Here is a 22,198-nt window from a genome sequence, read left to right on the forward strand (position 1 = left end):
TATTCGGAAACCAAAAGCATGAATAAAAGCCTACATGGAGAAAAGCTGTAGGACAGTACCTTCAGGATGCAGGGGATGATGGGGCCAACGTAGGGGGTGAACCTGTCCCCAAAGGTCAGGGGCAGGTAGATGAACATCATGATGTAGCCGTCCCTCACGTGGGAGGCGATGTCCACCTTGCTGGCCGTGTGCACCACGTCTGGCATCAGCTTGTCCAGCTTCTCCACTCCCAGGCCAGCCATCACCTCCGCCAGACCTGGGACAGGCAGAGGAGATCTCCGTGTGTTACATCCATGATCTCACTACAGTTAGATTACTATTCTCGCCAAGATTAATCTGTCAATCTATATTATTTAATCGTATAAAATGAGCCACTTCGGAACAATGGAGTCCACAAAGTTGAATATGGAAACTATTTCCCCTCAAGACATTTAATGGTGGAAAATAAAGGACAAAAATACAAATGCTTTAATGGATTAGTATAACCTGATACTGGTGATCATCCCAGCCCATTCCTACATTAAATGACCTATTTTAGGTCCACCCAAACAGCCTTCTGCTGTACATAGACGGACCGAGCACCAACTGACGAGGGGGTCAGGAGGAACCCTGGGGCTGGGGGGGGACCCACCTTGAGCGGCCCCGGAGCGGTCCACAGAGCTCTGCTCCGAGGCAAGGGTCTCCATGAGCCAGGGCAGCAGGTCGTCGAAGCAGCTCTCCCCCATGCCCTTCACCATGGCCCCCAGGGCCTTGGCCGAGACCGTGCGCACCTGTAGGGAGAGCGGGGAGAGGAGGCGGTCAGCTTGGGACACACACACTCTTGTGAAGGCAAGTGAGGTGACCGAAGGTAAACGGTTGAAAAATTATTGAGTTACAATGTCTGTAGTAGGAGTAGGAGTGTCAGAATGGGCAGACGTCTTCAATGAAAATAGCTGAAAACTAAGCCGGTATGAAACTAAAACTGTGATTCTGAAGAAAGTTTAAATGATATCGAAATTACCGTCCCCCATTGACTCCCATGTTAAAGAAAATACAGTATTTTAAAAGTAGAATATCTTATAAAGTATTTAAAAAAAAATAAAAATCTTAAAAGAAGCATGCGATTCAAAGCTATTCGGAACATTTTAAAATTTGTCTCTATGTGAACAATTTAGGAAGGAGATAGGTCCCAAAGTTTGTAGAGAATATTAAAGAGGAAAGATATAAAGAAAGAATAAAACTTAAGAACAATAGTTGAGCGCTGCATGCAGCATTCACCTAATAAGTGAATGACACCAAGCCAAACAATTTCACCATATAGCCACTAGATGGCGAAATAACTTCTGATTAAATGCAATTTACTTGTTTCCAGTTAAGCCCTTAACACTAGACCCTGATTGCAAAATGGTGCCCATCAGTAATTTTCGAAGGCCATGCAGTCTTTTACAATATGTTTATCGTGCATCTTCATATTGCAATGTCTAATAAATATACAATATATAACCTTCAGCATTAATTTGTCATGTTAATATAAGGGACATTTGGGGATTTAGTAGCATAAAAAAAAAAGAAACAAAGGAAACTAAATTACAAAAATATACAGAAATCACGCCTGTATCCAGACAATTTCTGTCCATTTGGTCCAGTTTCATTGTGTCGCGATGCATGACTACTACACATACCTCAGGCACTGGGTCCAGCAGAGAGGCCTTGAGTCCAGGAATGACACTGGGTAGGTATGGCGACAAGTCCTGCAACCAAAGACATATACTGTCAAATGTGTATCAACACATGCGGCCACAGGTCTGTAAATACAACCTAGGGCTGTGTTAAACGTGTAACAACATTGCACCTTCTGGTCCGTGAGGGAGTACATGTTGCCGATGATCTGGGCGGCCATCTTGCGCGTGTCAGTGGAGCGGTCCTGGAAGGCTCTCTGGACGATGGGCATGATGAGGGCCAGGGAGGGGGCGTCAATGAAGTGGACAAACTTGGTGTCCAGCAGCGTCTGCAGGCAGTTGTGGGTCCGCCTGGACGGGTCGGTGAGGGCGTCCAGCAGGATCGGCGTGATGGCTGTCGGGACAGTTCATCTGATTGTTTACTAACTCCAATAACAATATTATGAGTAACAATCAGACGTATTATCAATGATCAATGAACAGTATCCCAGTCACAGGAACAATCCCCTGAACAATCCCCTGAACTACATGAGGGGTTCTCTTGAGGGTCCCTGACCTGGCCCACGTCTTACCCAGGATCTCGGGGTTACGGATGACGGAGCCGATCTGCCGGAGGGCCTGCTGGCCGGCCTTCTGCACCTTGACGTGGGAGTCGGTGAGCACCTCCGTCAACTTGGGCACGATGCTGGGCAGGCAGGAGGACAGCTGCTTGGGGGCGCAGAAGGCCATGGCGCCCAGCAGCTCCACGGAGCCTGGGGGATGAGGGGGAGGAGGAGGGAGAGGCGTGAGGACGGGAGGGGCGCCGAAAGACACCAGCAGGAGAAACAGAGCTAGTTGGTGTGGGGCCGTCAGGTGGTGCAGGGTTTAATCCCTGATGACTGCAGCCGACATGCGTGTCTCCTTTCACCTTAACAACACGACCTGCCATCTACATAAACTGCCAATGAGATGTGGGATTGTTTCAATACACCACCACCGTCATTATTTGAATACTATCCATCAAGGGAGCTCCACCTTTGTGAGCCTAGGTATATCTCCTGCTTGAAAACTTGGCCAAAATACACAACATAAAACAAAATGTAGTTATAAGTTGTAAGAATTTCTTTGCAATAGTTAGTTCTTTGTATTGTGTGCCTGAAGAGTTCTCATTTACTCAAGTACACATTTGCACCCCTACTCTATTGTCTCTGCTGACGCTATGTGACTGAAAGCAGCTCGCCTGTGAGACCGTGTGAGTGATCATTATCTAAACATTATCTTTTTGGGAATGTTGATGACAAGAGGAGACATGCCCCTGTTCTTGTAAATCAAAGTTCCAGTAAACAAAGAGCTAGGCCTAGGGGCCGGCAAGCATTGTGTATTTGTTGAATTAGCAGTCTAGAATGTGGTTTGGATCGATTACATTATTTACATCATTGTTGATCAGCATTGACTACAAGTATATCAAGGAAGAGCCCTGCATTGCAGCTTCTATGTGAAGACGTTATTTTGTAGCTGACAGCAAACTGGTAAGGGTTTTTGTACTGTTTACTTATTGAGGTCACACAGCTGCAGCTCTATTAGAGAACGTTTTAGTCTTCATTTAATTAAAGCACTTTGCAAATAAAAAGAGAGTTCTGATTATCTGACTGCTTGTATTTAATAAGGAAAATGTACCAATTTGCTGTGATCTAGAAAACTGAGGATGCCATACATTGAGGATCGCTGTGCATTCGAATCGTTGATGGGGAATGTAACCGCATTGCAGGCCAGTGAAGATGTGTGTGGAAAAAGTAATACATGCTTTGCATTCCTTGGGATGTGCTGACCAACCTGCTTTCGTTCTCCAGGACTCCTCGTTCAGGGCCACCAGCAGAGAGGGCAGCACCAGCTTCACCCCGTGGGCACTCAGGTTCCTCATCACAGCCTTGGCGCAGTCATCTGCAGCCTGGAGGTGGAGGGGTTAACATCACACACCGTTAAGGCATTAAACACCACTTATACATTACATACCGTTAATACAGTACACACCATTAATACAATACACAGCCACTAATACATTAGAAAGCCACCCAATCTTCATGATCGAATACGGTCAATATCTCCCAGTATGTTACAAGTTTTCCCCCATTAGATAATAATCAAGGTCTTAATGCATTATTGGGTGCGGTCAGTCTCACCTCTCTGACGTACTGGTTCCCGTCTCCGAAGCAGAGCAGGAGGTGGGGCAGGACGTGCACCACGTAGGGCTCAAACAGCTTGCCCAGCATGTTGCACAGCATCTCAAAGGCGAACAGCGAACCTTGGGGAGAGAAGCAGTACATCAAAAGCAGTACATGGAAACACAGGATTGGCTCAGTCTAGCTACAGAGACTAAACTTCCTTCTAGCATAGCGATTACTGAAGGTAATCACAGCAGTTTGTGGAATTTTATGAATACCTTCATAATAAAAAGGTTATTAAATAAATGTACCGGTCTAATGTTATCCAGTGGCAAATGTATATACATTTTCTTTAAACAGCACCAGTTTAATATTTAACCCACCCTCCCTGCGTCTGAAGTTCTTCTTGTCCTGGATGGCCTCCGTCAGCGTGCTCATGATTTCCTGCTGCTTCAGGGCCAGGATGCCCAGGCCCTTCACCAGGCCGGCCAGCCCGTATGCCGCGCCCTTGCGCTCAGCGTACTTGTCGCTCTCCAGCAGCAGCTGCAGGAGGTTGCGTACGATGCCCGCGGCGTCCTCCTTGATGGCGGGCACCAGCGGGGGCAGACAGCTGGCCACGGACTCCTGGACCTGATGACAAAGGGGCCCACAAGCACAGGGTAAAGCCTGCCGTCCTTATTTACATTGAGCAGACACTGCTGTCCAAAGGGACTCCCATTCATGCACACATTCACACAGAGACACCGGTGTCAACCATGCAAGGGGACAGCCAGCTCGTCGGTGGTAGTTGGGGTTAAATGTCTCGCTCGGGGACACCTCAACAATCCGAAGCAGGGAATCGAACTAGCAATCTTTCGGTTACAAGTCATCCTTGGACAATATTTAATTGCGTGAATTAGTAGAAAATGCAGTTCCTGCAGAAAATGTGGCAAATATGGCAGACAAAGTGTCAGTATGAGTGTTTATTAATTCTCGCTACTTACCGCAATCCAATAATATAGCTTGTGTAACTAACGCTGTATCAAGGTGCTTTACTTATAACCTACACATGCAAATTACTTAAAATACCCTAAATTTCTACTTAATGTATGTCACTTTGGATAAAAGCATTGACTGAATGGTGAAAATATAATACATAGAGCTATAATCTCCCGAAGATGAGGAACTTAAAAGCCAAATGAATTGCCTGAAGTGACTTTCTACATTATTTTAACTCAACTCGTACCATGAGAAAAGCATAGTTGGTACAAAATGTGGTCAGGTCGGCAATGTTTTTGTGACACTGGATTTAAGACCCAAGATGCACGTTTTTGGATTGGCTAGCGTCATATCTATGCCTTGTTGGCAACATATGTTTATGCTAACATTTGTTTTCTGCTCCAATTAAAACAAGCATAAGATAAGGGATACTGCCACAAAAATTCTTCTGTTACGAAACCATAATAAAATGCATCTCTAAAATATGTCATATGATGCATATTAAATTAGTTAGGATGGCCCCTTCTGTCGTCTCCTATTACTTTTAGGCGTTCAGGATGAGGGCCCTGCGGGTCTTTACCTGCTGGGAGGGCGTGGACAGCGCCGTGATGAGCTTGGCCACGATGGGTTTGACCTTGGGGTCGCTCTTGTCCAGATGCTTGGCGAGCGAGCCCATGAGGATGACCACGCTCTGGCGGACCGCGTCGTAGCTGGCGTCCTGCGGGGCGTTCTTTAGGAACTCCTCGAACACCGGCAGCAGGGCGCTCACGTTGTCCTGGGAGGGGGGGGGCAGAATGTACACTTTAGATCCACAAAAAATCCCTGTCTGGTGAGCCTCTAACCCCCCCAGAGTCTCTTGAGTCTCTGACCCCCCCAGACTCCCACTGGAAAAGTCTTTGACCCCCCTGATTCCCACTGGAAAAATCATTGACCCCTGACTCTCTGTAAGCCCCAGACTCTCTGGAGAGTCTTTAACCGCCAGACGTGGTCAACTAAATCAGTTTATTCAGAATTTATGGATAAGAAAAAGTGTCATTGTCCAAGGCTTCAAGCTAATTGTACCGAGGCCTCTATGTGGGGGGGGGGGGGTCGTGGCCTACCTTCCCGTGCGTGTTGAGGGCTGCGAGGGCGGCGTCCAGCATGCAGCGCCGCACGTCAGCGTGTCGGTCGTTCAGCGCGTCGGGGACGAAGAAGAGGAAGAGCGGCGTGACCTGGGGTTCGTCCAGGTACTGGGACAGCTTGTTCAGAGACAGGGCGATGCCACACCTGAGGAGAGGGAGCTTGGTGAGTTGGGTGCCCTCGTCCACGACATGCTAACAGTTAAGAGGGTCGATATACTGAATCTAGCCGTGTGCGTATGAAGAAAGGATTTGTTGTGGAGCCTCTTAAAATCACACGTTATACAAGGGCTGGGCGATATGACGATATCATACCGTGGACGATATGAAAGTGTCTACCGGGAGAGATTTGTCCATATCGTTTATACCGAGAGAGAAAAAAAAATGTATATTGCACTGCACTGACTGAAGCAAGGCAGGTGTGAGACTCACCTGTTAACTTCAAAAAAAATCTCATTTGTATTGAAGAAACAGTTCTATTTTTACCACCAGCTATTTGCACAGCACATAACTTTATTTTATAAGTGTATAATTAGTATTTCAAATATTTGTGTGATGCTGTGATTTTTATTTTATATTACACTGCACTGACTGACAGCCAGGCAGGTGTGAAGCACACCATTAAAAAAAAATGTTATTTGTATTGAAAAAACAGTTCAATGTTTACAAGATGTTTGCACTATATGACACTGCAGTTAATGACAGATTGTTCGCTACTTACTCCTTTGTAAGCATGGAAATTTAAGTTCAAAATAAAAGAAAAAACAGATCAAATGTGAAATATGGTTATTTTAAGCCATTTATTATTTTAATTTACTTCAAAAATACCATATCGTGATATATATCCATATCGTGATATAAAATTACTCATATCGTGATATAAGATTTTGTCCATATCGCCCAGCCCTACAATTATATAATAAACTTTACGGTGTCTTTGTGGGTGTCACATGTATCAAACACCACAACTTTATTATGATTTATAAGTCTAACCAATTATTTAATAATTAACCATAAGGCAGTCATGTGGTTGTTTACCTGGCCTCCCACTGGTCAGGCGGAGATTCAGAAATGACTCTGCCCAGGCCGTCGAGCACGGGCGGTGGCCTCTGTGAAACAACACAACGGCGAATCTTTAGACATCCACTCCTGTCCATCCACTGGGAGTCTCATGTACATGGGGGGGGGGGGGGGAGATGCTTCCTTACATAGAGCCTCTTGTGGTAGAGCTCGGTGAGCTTGCCGAGCACGGGGCCGGACTGCTCCTTGTACTGGCTCACGGCGCTAGAGAGGGCGTCGGCCCCAGCCGTGCGGACCACCTCCTCGTGGTGGGTGACGTCTACGATGAGCAGGGAGCACAGCTCGGGGACCAGCTCCAGCCCCAGGGAGTCCCACAGCCTGGAGACGCACACATACACGGTTTAGGGCCTAGTTCCTTCACTTCCAATGGGCACCGTTGTTGTGATGTAGTAACCTACTTCTCAGCCAGGTCTCGGATCTCCTGCTCCGTGTCAAACTTGGCGACCCAGACCCTCTGGAGCAGAGCGAGCCCGCTTGCCTCAGTGCTGTCGGTGGGCAGGGCAAACTCCATCTCCAGAAGACCCTGCACATGGAGCCAGAGCATGAGTCAAACCCCATGCGGCAAACCCCTAACCACGAGGTTACCAACACACTGCAGGGCTTACCACTTTCTACTGGTTCCACAAAAATGTTGGTTTGCTGGTATCCTGACAAATATGGGTGTACTCCTTTATGAGCCACTTTGTCGCAGTTTTGCCAAGTTGTTTGTCATGGACCATCCATTTGTGCTCATTCATTTGAAATCATTCCCTCACTTTAAATAAGTGGTAAAAGAAAATATTATTGCACAGGGGATATTCTATCTTACCACCCCACCTCTCAACATATTTTCTCATGAACCAACTGCTCGCACTTCTCCTACATCAAAAGATTTACCAACTTTCCAGACAGACCCATATAAAACACGTGTATGCAAAACAAAATTTGACATACAACCATTTTCGTCACAGTCTTGGGCCCTGTGCTGCTTTAGATTATTTAGTTGGCTTTATGTTACCTCCCCTATCCCATAGTCTAGAGGGTCCTGACATCTGCAAACAGGTGATTGTAGCCTGGGCCAACCGCATTATTGTAATAACCACAGATAATTATGATACTTAAATACAGCTTTGACTAAAACAATTGACGGGTCCATCCTAACCCAACAACCATAGACCTCCCGCATACAGAGGAGTGAGCGGCCCTCTTTAACAGCAGCTCTCCACTCACCCTGAGCGCTGCGTCGCGCACGGAGAAGCAGGACGACAGCATGGCAGCCAGCAGCACGTCGATCTCAGACTGCTCCGCCACGGCACAGCCCTTCTCCCCTCCAGAGCTGGAGCACAGGGCGGTCAGAACCTGGGCCGCCAACACCTGCACACACAGACACGGTTAGCATTGAGCCCGGATGATGGCTCCATGTGAATGGATAGGACTTCAATCAGCCAACATGTAACCTAACACCATCACTTTAATACGCATTGGGTATATATTTGTTTCCTAGGCAAGCTATTTAATGCTGATGACTTAATATCGTCGTTGGAATAAAATCAAACGATCGTAAAAATAAATATATTAATAATGATAATCAAGTTTTTCCAATACTACACCAAACTGTGATCAATCCCCAACTCAACAACATATAGCTGATGGTTCTACAACATCCTGATGTGCAGTTCTGGGTGTGTACCTGGAGCCTGGGGGTGGAGGTGGCGACGACCTGGGTGAGCAGCTGGAGCATGCCCACACGGGGAAGCAGCTCTGGGCCGTTCTGACACAAGAACAAAACACACGCCCTAGTTAAAAAGCACTGCTGGCCTGAACAACAGAAACTTAACTCATGATACATGACATTTCTCCACCATGCTTGATGATGTGGAGATACATGAAGCATACAAAATGGTTTATTCATATTGAAGAAGATACATGAAGTGAAGAGTGCGGAGACACAAGAAGCACACAGTTTCTTCAAAATGAAGAAACAATCTTGTTGCTTAATGCTTCATGTTACAATGCTTCATGTTTCTCCATCTCATCGACGTCCGCAGACGTAGATAAGGTGGAGATAAATGAAGCATACAAGATTGTTTCTTCAAAATGAAGGATGTAGTTAGTGTTCCACCCGCAACACAACAGCAGACGATAAACCTCCCTAGAGGAGCGGCAGCTTAGACGCTCACCTCGTCAATGAAGGTGTCCGTGACCTCCGTCTCTGCGCGGAGCTCGGCGTGCACTTCCACCACCTGCAGGGCGCGGGTCATGAGGCTCTCGGACTCCTCCGTGCTGCCGGACGAGTCCCTCAGCATGGCGTTGAGGAGCGGGAAGCAGAAGGAGAACGCTGGGGCGGAGAGAGGAGTCACGTCTGGAAATGAGAGGCGAGGAAACAAACGGGTGAATCAGATAAAACCATCACTACAGGGACGGGCGTCTCTGGGTGCAAGGTGAGGTCACCGACCGTTAAAACTACTTTGGGAACTCTATTTCTGACCTGGTGAGAGTTTAAGCTCCACTAAGAGTTTTATGCTTGTTTTAACATCTGTGTACTGATTAGGTTAGTTTTTCCTGGTAGACTGGGAAGGGGGTTTGGGTTAGTCCACAAGGTGATGCCCTTTTTACCCATAGGCACACGGGTTAATTTGATACACAAGGCTTTTATGGACTAAATTCTGAGTTGCATATATGATATGGAAAAAAAAGTGCCTGTTAACCAAATGCATTTATTTGATCTAGTTTATAAAAAGGTTATATACAAATTGTGGGGGCCTGAATTGTTTTGATGAAAAATCGAGAGCCTGTTATCTCATCTTAATGCATTTAATCTGTGTGTGTGGTCTGTCCTCACCAGCCTTGCTCTCCCTCTGAGGGACGGTGTGATTGTAGAGCAGCTGGACTGTGCGCTGGGTCGCCGTGTCCAGCTCCTCCTGGGACCAGGCCGGGTCCAGCTCACAGGCCGGCTTCACAAGGCGCAGGGTCACATGACCCACCAGCATTGCTTTGATTGAGAGAGAGAATGAAACACAGAAACTCAGTTTCACCCTAAGGATGAGCCAATAATGAATACCACAACAGAGTCGTAGAGGGGCCGTCTCGGATCCCATACCTAGTTGGTGCATGTGTTTGGGCATGAGGCAGACCCCGATGTCCAGGAAGACCCGTCTGATGCGGGGGGAGGCCAGCGGGGACTGCAGGAGGGGCATCAGGGCCTGGAGGACGCTGGGCAGCTGCCACACGATCTGGGGGGGCCCCTCCTTCAGCACGGCGTCCAGCAGGCCCACGGCACACTGGAGCTCCACGTCCAGCTGGGGGGGGGGGGGGGGGGGGGGGGGCAGAGAGTGGGTCAGAACAGAGAACCGGAGACCCAATGGGCCGAGAGGAGGTTTGACCCAGATTACGTACCCCCTGGAGCCTCTTGCGGATGGTGGACTCCCTCTCCACCTGTGCCTGAATCATCTCCTTCTGCTTGCTGCTCAGCTGCACCTCGTCCTTGAGGCCCTTCTTCTTCCTGATCTCCTGCAAAGCATCGAGGGAGAACAGCGGTCAACAGAGTGCCCCCCGCACAACAAGTCGCTGAACTGGGATCAGACGCGCGTCGTCGTAGAGGACCCCACCTCTTGGAGCTCCAGCTCAAAGATCTGCTCCTTGTAGGAGTAGGCCTTGTTCTCTCGCTTGATGCTGCCCTTCTTGGTGCTTTCCTGCTGGGCGCTGGGGGGCCAAGGAGAGTGAGGATTAGTGGTTATACTACGACAAAAGGTCTGTAGTGAAAATGCAATTGATTAGGTTACGAAAGAAGAAATTCCCTTTGATTCAAGGCGTTTAATAAATCACCCAAAAATAAATGCATAACTTTTAAATAATTGGAACCAACCAAAGGCTTTCCAATGCTGTTTCGCTGTCATAAATGAAGCATGATCATGCATTAAGCCTAATTCAGCCTGGGGCCCCATTGTTCACTCTTTGTCTAAACCCTGATTCGTGATGTACTGAGGGACCCCCGAGTCGACCCTACTTGATGGTGAGTGGCCACATGTGTACCTCTGGACGATGCTCTTGTCGTAGAGCTCTCCCTCGGGGGTGAGCATGATGGCGTACTCCTCCCGGGTCACCTGGCGAAGCTCCAACCGCGTCAGCCATTCGATCACCTGCTCCATCACCCTCGGCAACAGCTTGGTGGGGGACAGAGTGGACAGGGCGCCGACAGCATTCCTCACCGCCTAAAGTCACACGAAAAGACAGATGAAGAGTAAAGACATGGACCAGTGAGACATCGACGGGACGCGATGCGGCCTTGATAAGTGACAGGGCTGCCAGACCTGGTTATCTGCGTTGAGCTCCAGCAGGTGGGGCAGGATGCTCTCCAGGTGGGTCTCGATGAAGTCAGGGGTCTGCAGCTTCATGGCGGACAGCAGCACGGGCCAAAAGCCAGGCCGGGTGGCCACTACAACCACAGGGAGGGGGGAGGAAATGCTTAATAACTAAAACACACCAAAAGCCTGTTTTACAATGAATTTAAATTGTTGAGGTCGCAGGTCATAGAAGTATGCATGTAAACAATGGCTTGATACTGCTTTCAGTGCAGAAGCATTTAGAAGTATAGGCTTCTAGTGCTATTCAGGAGCTCGGAAACAACACACCGGCGCTATTCTTGATCACCAGAAATGCTCACCCCAGGTAACGCTTGACCCAAGCAGGATGTTCCTCCGTCTTGTGTTACCCTATGCCACAGCCTTTTCTTTCACCGTCAATTGTTTTTTATGCAAGTTATAAAATGACTGATAAGAGTACCGTTAAAGTACTGGATCGATAAGTAGCATCGTCGCCGTTGAATCTTAACAATGCCCATCCCTACTTGCTCTGCTCCATCATCCTCACTAATGCCAATGGGCGTTTGTCTCGTTACCATGACGATGGGCCGTACCTATGGAGGGATGGTGCGTCACGTTGATGATAGCGATGGCCATCTTCTCGGCCTCGCCCTGGTCGCCCCACTGGCCGACGCAGGAGCAGATGACATGCAGCGCCTCCACCAGGGCCCGAGGGGGGGAGTAGGCGCGGCCCAGCTCCGTCAGCTCTCCCGTCTCGGACACCAGCGCGTCCTGAGGCTGCAGCTGGGGAGGGCCAGAACATCCACCGTCAAGAACCACAAAGGGTTGGCTCCAAACTAGGGTTGCCGTGGTATACGGTATTACCGGTGTTACCGGTGTTGAGGCCAACACCGCTTACTCGGTGTTGCACACCGGCAACACCGTTTTTTGTTTTTTTTCAGTAATAAAAAACGAATTCAGTAAAAATGAATAATATAATTATAATTTAGAAAATTAAAATGTGTAGAATAGGCCACAGTTCTGCTCTGTGCGGGAGAATTGTCGTGCCGAGAATTGACGTGCTTCCTTACAATACCGGTAACCATAGCAACGCCGGTAAACAAACCCTGCGGAGCCTAATCCCTACGTGAGCTCCCCGCGCAAGGGCCATCCGGAGGTGCACAGAGCTTTTGGCCGTGATATTATGATATATACAATTATATTATACTATATATATACCATTATATATAGAACGTTATAAGACGCCGAGAATTGGCGTGCTGCCAGCCGCTGTCACCGAGTGTGAGAGGAGAGTTGACGGAGAAGATGGCGGTTGCCCTATAGTTTCAAAGTCAATACCGTTTATACCGGTAATACCGGTGTTGACACGTGCGTATTACTCGGTGTGAAAATGTCTACACCGCGGCAACCCTACTCCAAACCCTACACCACTGAACCATCCCTGCCACGAGTCTCCATTTCCTTGGCGGGACAGTGGTGGCGAGCAGTGCCTCCTTACCGTGTGCTTGTTGACGACCACGCAGAGCTCCCCCAGGAGGCCGTGGGCCAGGCCAGAGCCGCCCAACGCGGACAGCAGCTTCTTCACCATCTGCTGTGCACGCTTCCGCACCTGCCAGGAGCGGGACCGCAGCACGGCCACCACAGCCCGGTGGTACATCCTGCAAACCGAGGGGGACCGGGTCAGAGGGACACATTACAAAATAGTTTGACCAGTTACGTTGTCAATTGGTTGGTTGGACTGAAGTTTGAAAAAAAAGAAAAAAAGTTTTGTCCAACTTTTCCGGTGATTCTTTCAGCAAATGTTTGTTTCAATGCGAAGGATCACCATGCTCCCTTCTGTTTCTATCTCATGAGCAGTGGCGTCTTTGCATTAGGGGCCAGTGGGGCACGGCCCCACCAGAGAATGCTGCCGTGCAGGGCACGATTATACTTTTCCTTTTTTTTTTCAAAAATGTCATTAAGCATAAGTTAATACATTAATTGTTAATAATTAATTACATGTCCGCAGTTTTAATTTGATGAACGCAATTGTTGTAGTGTAGTAGTTGTGTGTGAAATAGTTTGTTGCTCCGTCTCGTCTGTTCCGCTCGGTGGGGCCCAGCCGAGATGGCCCGTCTGCTGCAGTGTAGATAACTGGTGCTGTTGCGCGAGCAAGCGCGTGCGCAGCGCCCGCTTCTGTTTCGGCGGTGGGGCCAGAAGTTTAGTGCCCCAAAGCTCTTCTCATTGGCTGATTTGTAGAAAGGGCGGGGTTTACGGCGGGAGCCGATCAGATCTTGCTAGCTAGCTAACATAGTTACTGTTACAGTTACTGTTACAGTAAATAACAACAAATGGACGTTTCATTCATTAAATGATGTCTCGTGTCGAGTATCTCAGATAATCATGCTCTGAATTAGCGGTTGCAGTGAACCCAAACAAGTTTATCGTATGAGTCCTGTGTGTCTAGTGGTGTAGACTTGTGAGATGTGAGATTTAGCACTTGAACAGAAGTTGGAGATAAAACGTTTGGGACCACATCGCCCGACGGATTTAATCATTATTCAAGAGGGAAAGGACAAGAATAGATCGTTCAACCAGGAGTGGTTCAAGCGGAAAAAAATGCTTGTGTTTCACCTCAGCCACACAAAGGAGACCAGACAGCACTGTCCTTAAAGCACAGGTAATTACCATCTTGGCCCAAACTTACTTAAATTTTCACCCAGGATTATCCAGGTCTGAATAGGCAACCACTCTATCAGGCTAGATTCATTGTTAATTGTACAGTATGGTGGCCTGCAAACTTAATACAACTTAAACCATGCTATATTGTGAGTGGTGGCTTTGTATATTGATTGCTGTGTAAAGGGTGTGCGCCGTTGTGTTTTTATTGTTGCCACGTTGTTGTTTTCTTGAGTTTTGATATTGTGAGATCTTGAACGCTGCCATTTGGTGGTAATATTGCTATAATAGCCTAATATACGTCGTCAGATTCGCGTTTGAGTGATGGCATTATTCAGCTGCAATTTTGGTCCCCTCTGTCACTTGCTACTGTTTTTGTGGTGATGGTAGTAATAGGCCTATGTGGTATTTCTGGATTGCGGTATAATATTTTCCTGCATGGGCCCCACCAGAGTTTCCAAACCAAAATCGCCACTGCTCATGAGGTACGTTATTATCAACCATTTTCTTGGGTGAATAAAGGATGAAGAGCCTCACTTGGACTTGCTGGGGGTGAGTCTGTGGGCTTGGTCCAGGAAGAGCCGCTCACACAGCTGCAGCACGGTGCACATGGCTGGAAACACAGAAGACGTTAGTCCTGTCTGCTGGTCATCACACTGACGTATGGGGGGGGGGGTGGTATTGCAGCAGAATGAGCAGCCTTACTTTCATCACTGGCTTGGCTGAGGAACTTCTCGGTGGTGAACAGTGGCTTTGCTTCATCCAAAATCAGACCCCAGAAATTTGCCAATTTGGCCTCTGCAAAGACATACACACCGCATTTTTGTTAATGAAACGTTCCTTGAACGGGATCTGTGCTCCTTGTCCGCCAGAAACAAAACCGTCACTCGACGAATCATGACCTGAATCTGTGGGTCTAACCTGAGACCGCCTCCAGCAGAGACAGCCGACACAGGAGAACGGAGGCCGCCGCGCCTTCCGCCAGCATGGCATGCTGGGAGTTCTGGGCCGCCGCCTTCTCCACCGTCTGGAGGAGCAGGGCCACCAGGTCAGAGGCCTTGTCCAGAGTGTCTCCTGAGGGGAGGTTGACACAGTAGAGTCAGGGTGAATGCTGGGGGGGGGCAGTATGCTGGAGATCTCGTAGAGGAAAGCAAACCGTAAGGGGGAGGGGTTCACCTTTGAAAGCCCCAAGCATGGCCTGCAGGTAGGCGTGGCGGACGGCGGAGGTGGAGGCCTTGAGGGTGAAGGCCTTCTTCAGCCAGTCCAGCAGGGCGGCGGGCACCTCCACCGTCAGGCGGCTGGTCCACTGGGACAGGACCGACACGGCGTGCACCAAGGTCCCCTCGTGGACTGCAGAGGGCGGGGAGAGCAGAACGCAGCTGGGTGAATGACGGTTCTTCTATGAGAGCAGCTGGTGGCTGCACAGATAAGGATTTAGCAGTCCCATGCGACTGGGGGGGGCTACCTTCTTGTTGTAAATAGGGAATGAACATCACAGCTACTGCGGCACTCAGGGTTTGGCTGGAGGTGCCCGACACAGCATGGCGGCTGCAGCTAGCGACTCCTAAACAAAAAGACAAACGAGTTAGCAAATCATGCAGAAATGTGTGTTTTATACTGTCTTTGACAAGAGATCACACAGGGTGTTTCGCAGTTCTTTACCCGATATTACACTGATTTTCTGTGCCACCACTGTCAACTTTCCCTCAGATCCTGAGAAGGAAACAGAATCGATTAGGAATGATGGTTCTTCATGCGCGTATCATTTCTTCTTCAGGTTAAAGAAAATCCCATGGGGTTAGCAAGTGCGGCGGAGGACTGTTCTACCTCCGAGAATCAGGAAGAGGTGCGTGACCACCTCCTGTATGGAGGTGGGGTCACTGCACTGCTGGGCCAGATTTTGCATGGCCTGCACAGCCTCCTGCATCAGCTGGGGGTTGTTAGCCTTCAGTTGGCCTGAGACACACAGATGCAATGTTATAAATGAAATAAAAAGCTGGTTCACCCAGGGAATGTAGGATGTAACGCCATCATCAATCTTACACACACACACACACACACACACACTTACTTGCAACAGCCTTCCCAACATCCATGGCGTACTGGCTGAGGTCAAGGGTCACTGCGGCCAGCAGGCAGGAAACAGCTGCGGATAGAAAGGAGAACATAGGATGTCAGTGATAATGGTGCCACTTGGAAGTCTGTTGAATGGAGAGAAACAGCGGCAGGCTGCTCACTCTGCATGGCGTTCTCCGGGCTCCTCAGCATGCTCTTCTGCATGGCGGGCAGCAGCAGGTCTTTGAACTCGGAGTGGGAGACGTGGCGCAGCATGGAGCCGCTCTTGTTCAGCACGTGCTGCTGGGGCCTCGTCTTGCTCATTAGGACCGACTTAACGTACAGGTCCAGCAGGGCACTCTGAGGAAGGCAAGTTGGTCAATACTCTTTTTGCGTTAGTATTTAGAGCAAAGGCCCCTACAACGCTAGGGGTGTTCACGGATAAGTTCCTGGATATATTTCTTATAACTTTTTTCATTCATTTGGAAGGAAAAAATACTTTTTGGACTTACTTTTTTTTAATATCCTCTAAATTTGCGCCCTTCTGGTATAAACGATACCGAATTACCAATACAGCTACAGATATTGGCGTCACTGAACATCCCTAATACACACAATAAAAGGCTGAAAAACATATACAAAGTGTATAAACTAGCTAATAAAAAGCTCACCTTGTGCTTGTTAATGGTGGCCATGTCCTTCTGTGTTGTGCAGAAGTCGAAACACACCCCCAGCAGCACAAGATGGACCGGGTTCTGCTCCAGAATCAACAGGGTGCTGATGTATTCATCCACCAAACCCGAGTTCTGGTGGAGTGGAAAAAAGCAAAAACGTTACACACCTGCTCTCGTCAAAACATTTCTGCTCTGCAGACAAAAGGGTTGGCCGATATACCGAAAGAACTATGCAACACCGTTGTATAAAATCATGACGGGTTTCTCTTTCACTATGAATAAAAAAATAAAATAATGTTTTTGGGTTGAGATTTCTTTTTTCTACCATTTCCATGGTGACTTTGTTATACTTCTTTTGCACTGTTGTGTGTCAGAGTTATAATGAGCGATCTGGTCTATGAAATGCGCCACACAACGTAGTTATACTATATATATATATATATATATATATATATATATATATAGAGTTAGGTGTCTGGAATGCCTTTGGACGCTGCACCCTGATACGGTTCATATCAGGTTGAAGAGGTTAAACTGCTTTCGATCTTCAATGAGCCAAAATTGCGTTATATTAAAGCAAGGGCAAGGGCAAGGTACTTTTGATTTCGCAGATTGTATAGAAATAGTGACCAAACGATAAGTCTACACCACTAGACACACAGGACTCATACGATAAACTTGTTTGGGTTCACTGCAACCGCTAATTCAGAGCATGATTATCTGTTGACTATCCAATATCATTCTAACTAGGCACTCCAGATTTAGGCTAGCCTCTCACATTCAGGCCAAATTAATAGCTCATATTGTTCACATGTTGTTCAATGTGAGAGGCACTCCGGATTTAGGCTAGCCTCTCACATTCAGGCCAAATCACAAGCTCATATTGTTCACATTCGACCATTGGAAATATTGGCATAGGCCGCCGCAGTAGCCAAAGCAAATCCGAGTGGGTGTGCAGCAGACTTTTTGGTCTGACGCTGCACGTCTAGATTAGCACCCCTGCATTCAGATACAGAAATAATGTGTTTAAATATTGTCGAGCCAAATGTTAATATCCTTTTACTTGGCTGAATCATTTCACCATCTGTCTCAAGTCAACGGGCCGTTACATGTGCTCCACAGACCACATTTGCATGTACCTGATGACCCGATTCAATTTCGGAACCAGAATAACTTCACTGTACAAAGAATGTCATAATTCATCAATGAAAGTTGTGAGTGGCCGCTATTGTGTCGCCACTGAGAATTGAATTTTTTTTTTGGTTTGGGCGGATCCGCAACACAGGCAGAGGAGCAGTGTCCATGGATTATTATGGCAGCCCTCCCCAGCCCAATGCAAAAGTTGATCAAACGCTCATAAAACGGGAACTCATAACTCGGTTTGGGCTGAGGTGTTAATCAAGGCAAGCATTGTATTCCCTTCACGACATGATACTAATTTGAAGTGGTATTTCCTGCACTCACAAAAATAGAAATGAACTCAAGACTCGAAATAGACTGAATTCTCTCCTCCGGTACACCGGACTGGCGTGCAATCATGTAAATCCGAGCAGGCTTACGTATTGCATTGGTTAGCAGGTGTTCAAGACAAAAATAATATGCACAGTTGAATAACATGACGCAGAGTAGACCTGATTAAATTATTGATTGTGACATTTTAATTGATTTATCTTCCGCTCTACTCAAACCTAAAGGAATGGATACCAATTAAAGAAAATAATGAAATGTGCTCTGATCATTATTATAAGATGATTCCAATATTAAAGATTACTATGGTCTATATCATGTTGTTTGTATTAATGATATGGAATTATGAGATTAATTTATTTAATCTTAAATGCATAACATGACTATAATTAACTTGCCATGATGCTCTTCCCAAGTTACCCATTGTGAATTTAGACACATTGGTTTGGGACCCCAGAAAGAAAATCTGGCAAACACTATGGGTTAGACACTGGTCTTACACACTTAACTAAAGTGGACACGGGTCTGCTTTTTACTTACTTCTTTCCATATTTGGCAGAGGGTCTTCAGGGAAGAGTTAATGGCAGTGGTCTGAGCTCCCCCGACCACCTCTGCCAGGAAAAGACTCTGGACCTCCACCTGCGAGACAAAATAAGATCTTAAGGTATTTATTATGCAACATGATTTCCTTGATTCCAGATTGGAACATTGGTAGGAGTGAAAAGAGAGAGGGTGCCGAAAAATAGATGCCTACTAGAATAAAGTGCTAGAAAATGTATCAACAGACCTATTGATTGAATGTATGGTGAAATTTTAAAGAAGAAATATGATGGTGTTTTCCCAACAAGTAAACATAGTATTTGAGTTCTAGAAAACATGTTTTTGAAGCCGTTTGCTGGAAGTAGCTTTCAGGAAAAAAGATCTTGCCTACTGCTATTCCCCTCTTTTTCAGTCCCTTCAGAATGCGCTGTTTCTGGTGTCTGTAGCTTTAATGCAAATGGGCTGCTGACCATTGACCAATGAGCTGTCAGACTGAACCACAGCAAGGAGGAGAAGGGAATTTTTGCCGTTTGCGGGCTCCTGGAGCGCTATATCTATATCATATAATAATGTATGGGTATTTATATAATATAACATCTAATATCACGGCCAAAAGCTATGTGCGCCTCGGATGATATTATGTTTCATAAAGACTGCGTCTGACGTCTCTGGCACTGGGGGAAAGGAATTTTGGCCTTGACTCTCTGAAGTCCATGAACCACGACATGAAGGAGAAAGGGATTTGATCCGGGAGCTGAGCTGCCGGACTTCCCGCCGAGATCCCCGCGCCGGAGTTGCCTGACTGCCGCCGAGACCTCCAGACCTGCCAGCTTCGGCGGCAGTTCAGCTCCCGGAGTACAGCTCGCCGAAGCTGTCCGACCGCGCGACCGCCGCCGAGCTACCCCCGTCGGACTAGCATCGGCGGCAGTCCAGCGGGGGTAGCTCGGCAGCAGTCAGGCAGCTCAGCTCCGGCGGTACAATCCCTTTCTCCTCCATGTCTCCTCCTCCGGACTGCCGCCGAAGCTTTGGCGGCAGAGAAAGGGATTGTACTCCCGGAGCTTAGCTGTGCAGGGCTGCCGCCGAGTTCCCCCCGCCGGAGCTGCTCGCCCGCTGGTTCACAAAAACTTAGCTATGCTCTGATTGGAGGGGAGTAGGGAAGTGGGAGGTAATATTCAACTGTGCCCTCTTCCTATGTAGGAGAGGACGCCGAAACTGACTCTCGTTTGGTAACTGTAGGCGGGGTACTTTCAGAAATGCATATATCTAACTCAAAAAATGTACAGACTTTTTTCAAAGTTTGTATGCGTGTGGGAGCCTCCGAGACCCAAAACAACACCCCAAATCCCAGGAAAAGTTGTTTTCATAACATGTCCCCTTTAAATGAATAAGCTATCATTTTCAGTCTTGCTGTATCTTCAGCAACGTTGAATAATGTGCAATATAATCAAATGCATGAAATATAATATTAGGTAGGTATAACTTTTCCCACTCACCATTTTCTTCCACAGAGGCCCATCTCTTTTCTCTGGGGTTGAGAACACAGAGCGGACCAAAAGGCACGACCAGGACACGCCGCTGAAGGCTGCAGAGCCAGAGCTCTTACTGTCAACAAAGCATGAAAAGGCCATTACAATACAAGACATAATGAACAACCTGTTGACTGCTTAACATTCATGTGGACCAACCGTCATTCAGAAGACAACGCTAAGGTCGAACAGTTGGTTGTTTGTATACTAAAAATAAATGAACCATTCTGATAAAAGTAAATGTAAACGAGGCACGTCTGCTTTGCTGTACTAAACTCAAAGGGAACAGTAAAGCCGATAGCTCTGGGATATCACAAATGCTATTTATTTTCACTTTCGTTTTTTTGTTTTGTTTATATTAACAAATTAATCAAAAATGGAGACGACAATATTCTGATTGTGGTTTCACCCATGCCTACCCAAAGAAACCCACAGGCTGAGATGGAGAAAAGTACACAGATCATGGGCTCATCTTCAAATTCATACCCGAATTGAAAGTACCAGCTGCATTCAAAATGTTTTCAATGAGATGGATTATGTGACCCAGAAACAAGGTATATAAAATGGAGTTTTAATTTTTAGTAGACTTTTTACCAGGGTTCTCCAGCATTGCAGATGATCCCACTGCTCTGAAGGCATTGGAGGAGGTTGGTGGCCAAGGCATCAGGCTGATTCTTGGCCAGCAGCGCAATGACCGAGATGAGCTCTCTTCTGGATGCAGAGTCCCTGATCAACAGACAACATACAGGATGGTCTAGCGGCTGTTCATTCCCAGTCAAGAAGGTTCTAGGTTCGAACCCTTACGTCAGTGGTCTACCTGTAGACGGTACATCCTAGTGCAAGACCGCTAGCTTTTCGTTAAAGACAAGCATGAAAAAAATCAATCTAGGCTCAAAGTGTCAGCTGTTTCAAATTAAAAATTGAACTCAAGTTCCCTCTGGATGAAATTCAATGACTGAAATATACAGACACGTTATTGATCAGTTTAGTTTAATATTAAAACAACATCAAGCACTTACCTATATCTGTGTGGAGTCAAGCAGAAGAGTTTACACAGTCCTTTAATGGCAGGATCTGGTAAATCTGATTATGGGAAAATTAGGACATTTAGGGTAATTTGCTATAGCTATGAAAAACTAAGCTGTAATCAAATCACACCAAAGCACGACTTACCCTTTCCATTCAGACATTTCTTCAATTCGCCAAGTATCTCCTTTCGTTCATTCACACTTGAGGTCGTCACCTTCACAGCAAATTTCTTCAATGTATCCGAAACCTAGAAGACAAAACCACTTGCTTATCTGGGCAGTTTCTGAAATCTAATCATGTTATAAGAATATAAATGTTCTCATAGTGATGAATACCAAATATATTGAATTGGTGTCAGCATATCTAAAGCCCCAGTACTGCTTACAGAGCATTGTACTGCGGATCGTATTAGACACTTTGTTAGATTTGTATATGATGGTATATTTAGAAGACGTTGGGGGGGGTACAAGATACAGTCTGGGGCTCGACCATCTCATTGGTGTCAGAAACGGAGCTTGAACAGCGAGCAGACTATTCAAAGAGGTCGACTGGGTGGCAGCTGGTCGGATAAATGATGCTGACAGATAAGTGTGTTGAAATGTTCCCGTTGCGTCACGTTAGCAATGTGGGATATGGCTTTAAATGTAGGCTACGAGCTAGCCAGCTAACGCTCGAGTCAGTCCTGAGTGCCCCGCCACGGGGTGGGAACACGGCGTCGGTTATCAAATCGTTTTCCGATATCAATGAATGTTCATTAAATTGAGTTTGCTGGACATTTATAGAAACACTATTTAAAAATTAAAGCAGCAAACAAACCTGCGTGTCCGCAGCCATCTTGCCGGTCTTGATGCAGGAAGGACTTTTTGCGGTCACTTCCGGGTCATCAGTATAGTTTCCACGTGGATCTGAGCGTCCCGGGAGAATTCAGAAAGATCCTTATGAAAAATAATCTATCAAGCCAAACATTGGTTGT

At 46.9% G+C, this 22,198-nt stretch overlaps 1 protein-coding gene across 1 annotated transcript in view; it reads right to left on the bottom strand.

The window, feature by feature from the left end:
- gcn1 (GCN1 activator of EIF2AK4) overlaps positions 1-22,143 on the bottom strand; it is a 32,575-nt gene extending 10,432 nt beyond the window's left edge. The window contains exons 1-40 of the mRNA XM_056592716.1: positions 22,042-22,143; positions 21,370-21,472; positions 21,216-21,279; positions 20,791-20,922; positions 20,164-20,272; positions 18,671-18,769; positions 16,661-16,795; positions 16,172-16,349; positions 16,006-16,080; positions 15,762-15,890; positions 15,597-15,647; positions 15,400-15,498; positions 15,111-15,284; positions 14,856-15,008; positions 14,640-14,732; positions 14,472-14,547; positions 12,775-12,934; positions 11,870-12,059; positions 11,265-11,389; positions 10,987-11,165; positions 10,563-10,656; positions 10,351-10,464; positions 10,055-10,253; positions 9,797-9,946; positions 9,135-9,316; positions 8,645-8,725; positions 8,185-8,328; positions 7,374-7,498; positions 7,104-7,293; positions 6,934-7,004; positions 5,878-6,043; positions 5,358-5,552; positions 4,183-4,429; positions 3,818-3,939; positions 3,471-3,585; positions 2,231-2,410; positions 1,832-2,052; positions 1,662-1,730; positions 632-770; positions 60-256 (exon numbers count right to left, since the gene is read on the bottom strand). Of these exons, the coding sequence (XP_056448691.1) occupies positions 60-256; positions 632-770; positions 1,662-1,730; positions 1,832-2,052; positions 2,231-2,410; positions 3,471-3,585; positions 3,818-3,939; positions 4,183-4,429; positions 5,358-5,552; positions 5,878-6,043; positions 6,934-7,004; positions 7,104-7,293; positions 7,374-7,498; positions 8,185-8,328; positions 8,645-8,725; positions 9,135-9,316; positions 9,797-9,946; positions 10,055-10,253; positions 10,351-10,464; positions 10,563-10,656; positions 10,987-11,165; positions 11,265-11,389; positions 11,870-12,059; positions 12,775-12,934; positions 14,472-14,547; positions 14,640-14,732; positions 14,856-15,008; positions 15,111-15,284; positions 15,400-15,498; positions 15,597-15,647; positions 15,762-15,890; positions 16,006-16,080; positions 16,172-16,349; positions 16,661-16,795; positions 18,671-18,769; positions 20,164-20,272; positions 20,791-20,922; positions 21,216-21,279; positions 21,370-21,472; positions 22,042-22,059 (5,343 nt within the window). The 5' untranslated portion in view covers positions 22,060-22,143. The remainder of the gene's footprint in view (positions 1-59; positions 257-631; positions 771-1,661; positions 1,731-1,831; positions 2,053-2,230; positions 2,411-3,470; positions 3,586-3,817; positions 3,940-4,182; positions 4,430-5,357; positions 5,553-5,877; positions 6,044-6,933; positions 7,005-7,103; positions 7,294-7,373; positions 7,499-8,184; positions 8,329-8,644; positions 8,726-9,134; positions 9,317-9,796; positions 9,947-10,054; positions 10,254-10,350; positions 10,465-10,562; positions 10,657-10,986; positions 11,166-11,264; positions 11,390-11,869; positions 12,060-12,774; positions 12,935-14,471; positions 14,548-14,639; positions 14,733-14,855; positions 15,009-15,110; positions 15,285-15,399; positions 15,499-15,596; positions 15,648-15,761; positions 15,891-16,005; positions 16,081-16,171; positions 16,350-16,660; positions 16,796-18,670; positions 18,770-20,163; positions 20,273-20,790; positions 20,923-21,215; positions 21,280-21,369; positions 21,473-22,041) is intronic.
- Between the last annotated feature and the right edge of the window lie 55 nt (positions 22,144-22,198).

This window comes from Gadus chalcogrammus, chromosome 6 (assembly GCF_026213295.1).
Source record: "Gadus chalcogrammus isolate NIFS_2021 chromosome 6, NIFS_Gcha_1.0, whole genome shotgun sequence".
NCBI lineage: Eukaryota > Metazoa > Chordata > Actinopteri > Gadiformes > Gadidae > Gadus > Gadus chalcogrammus.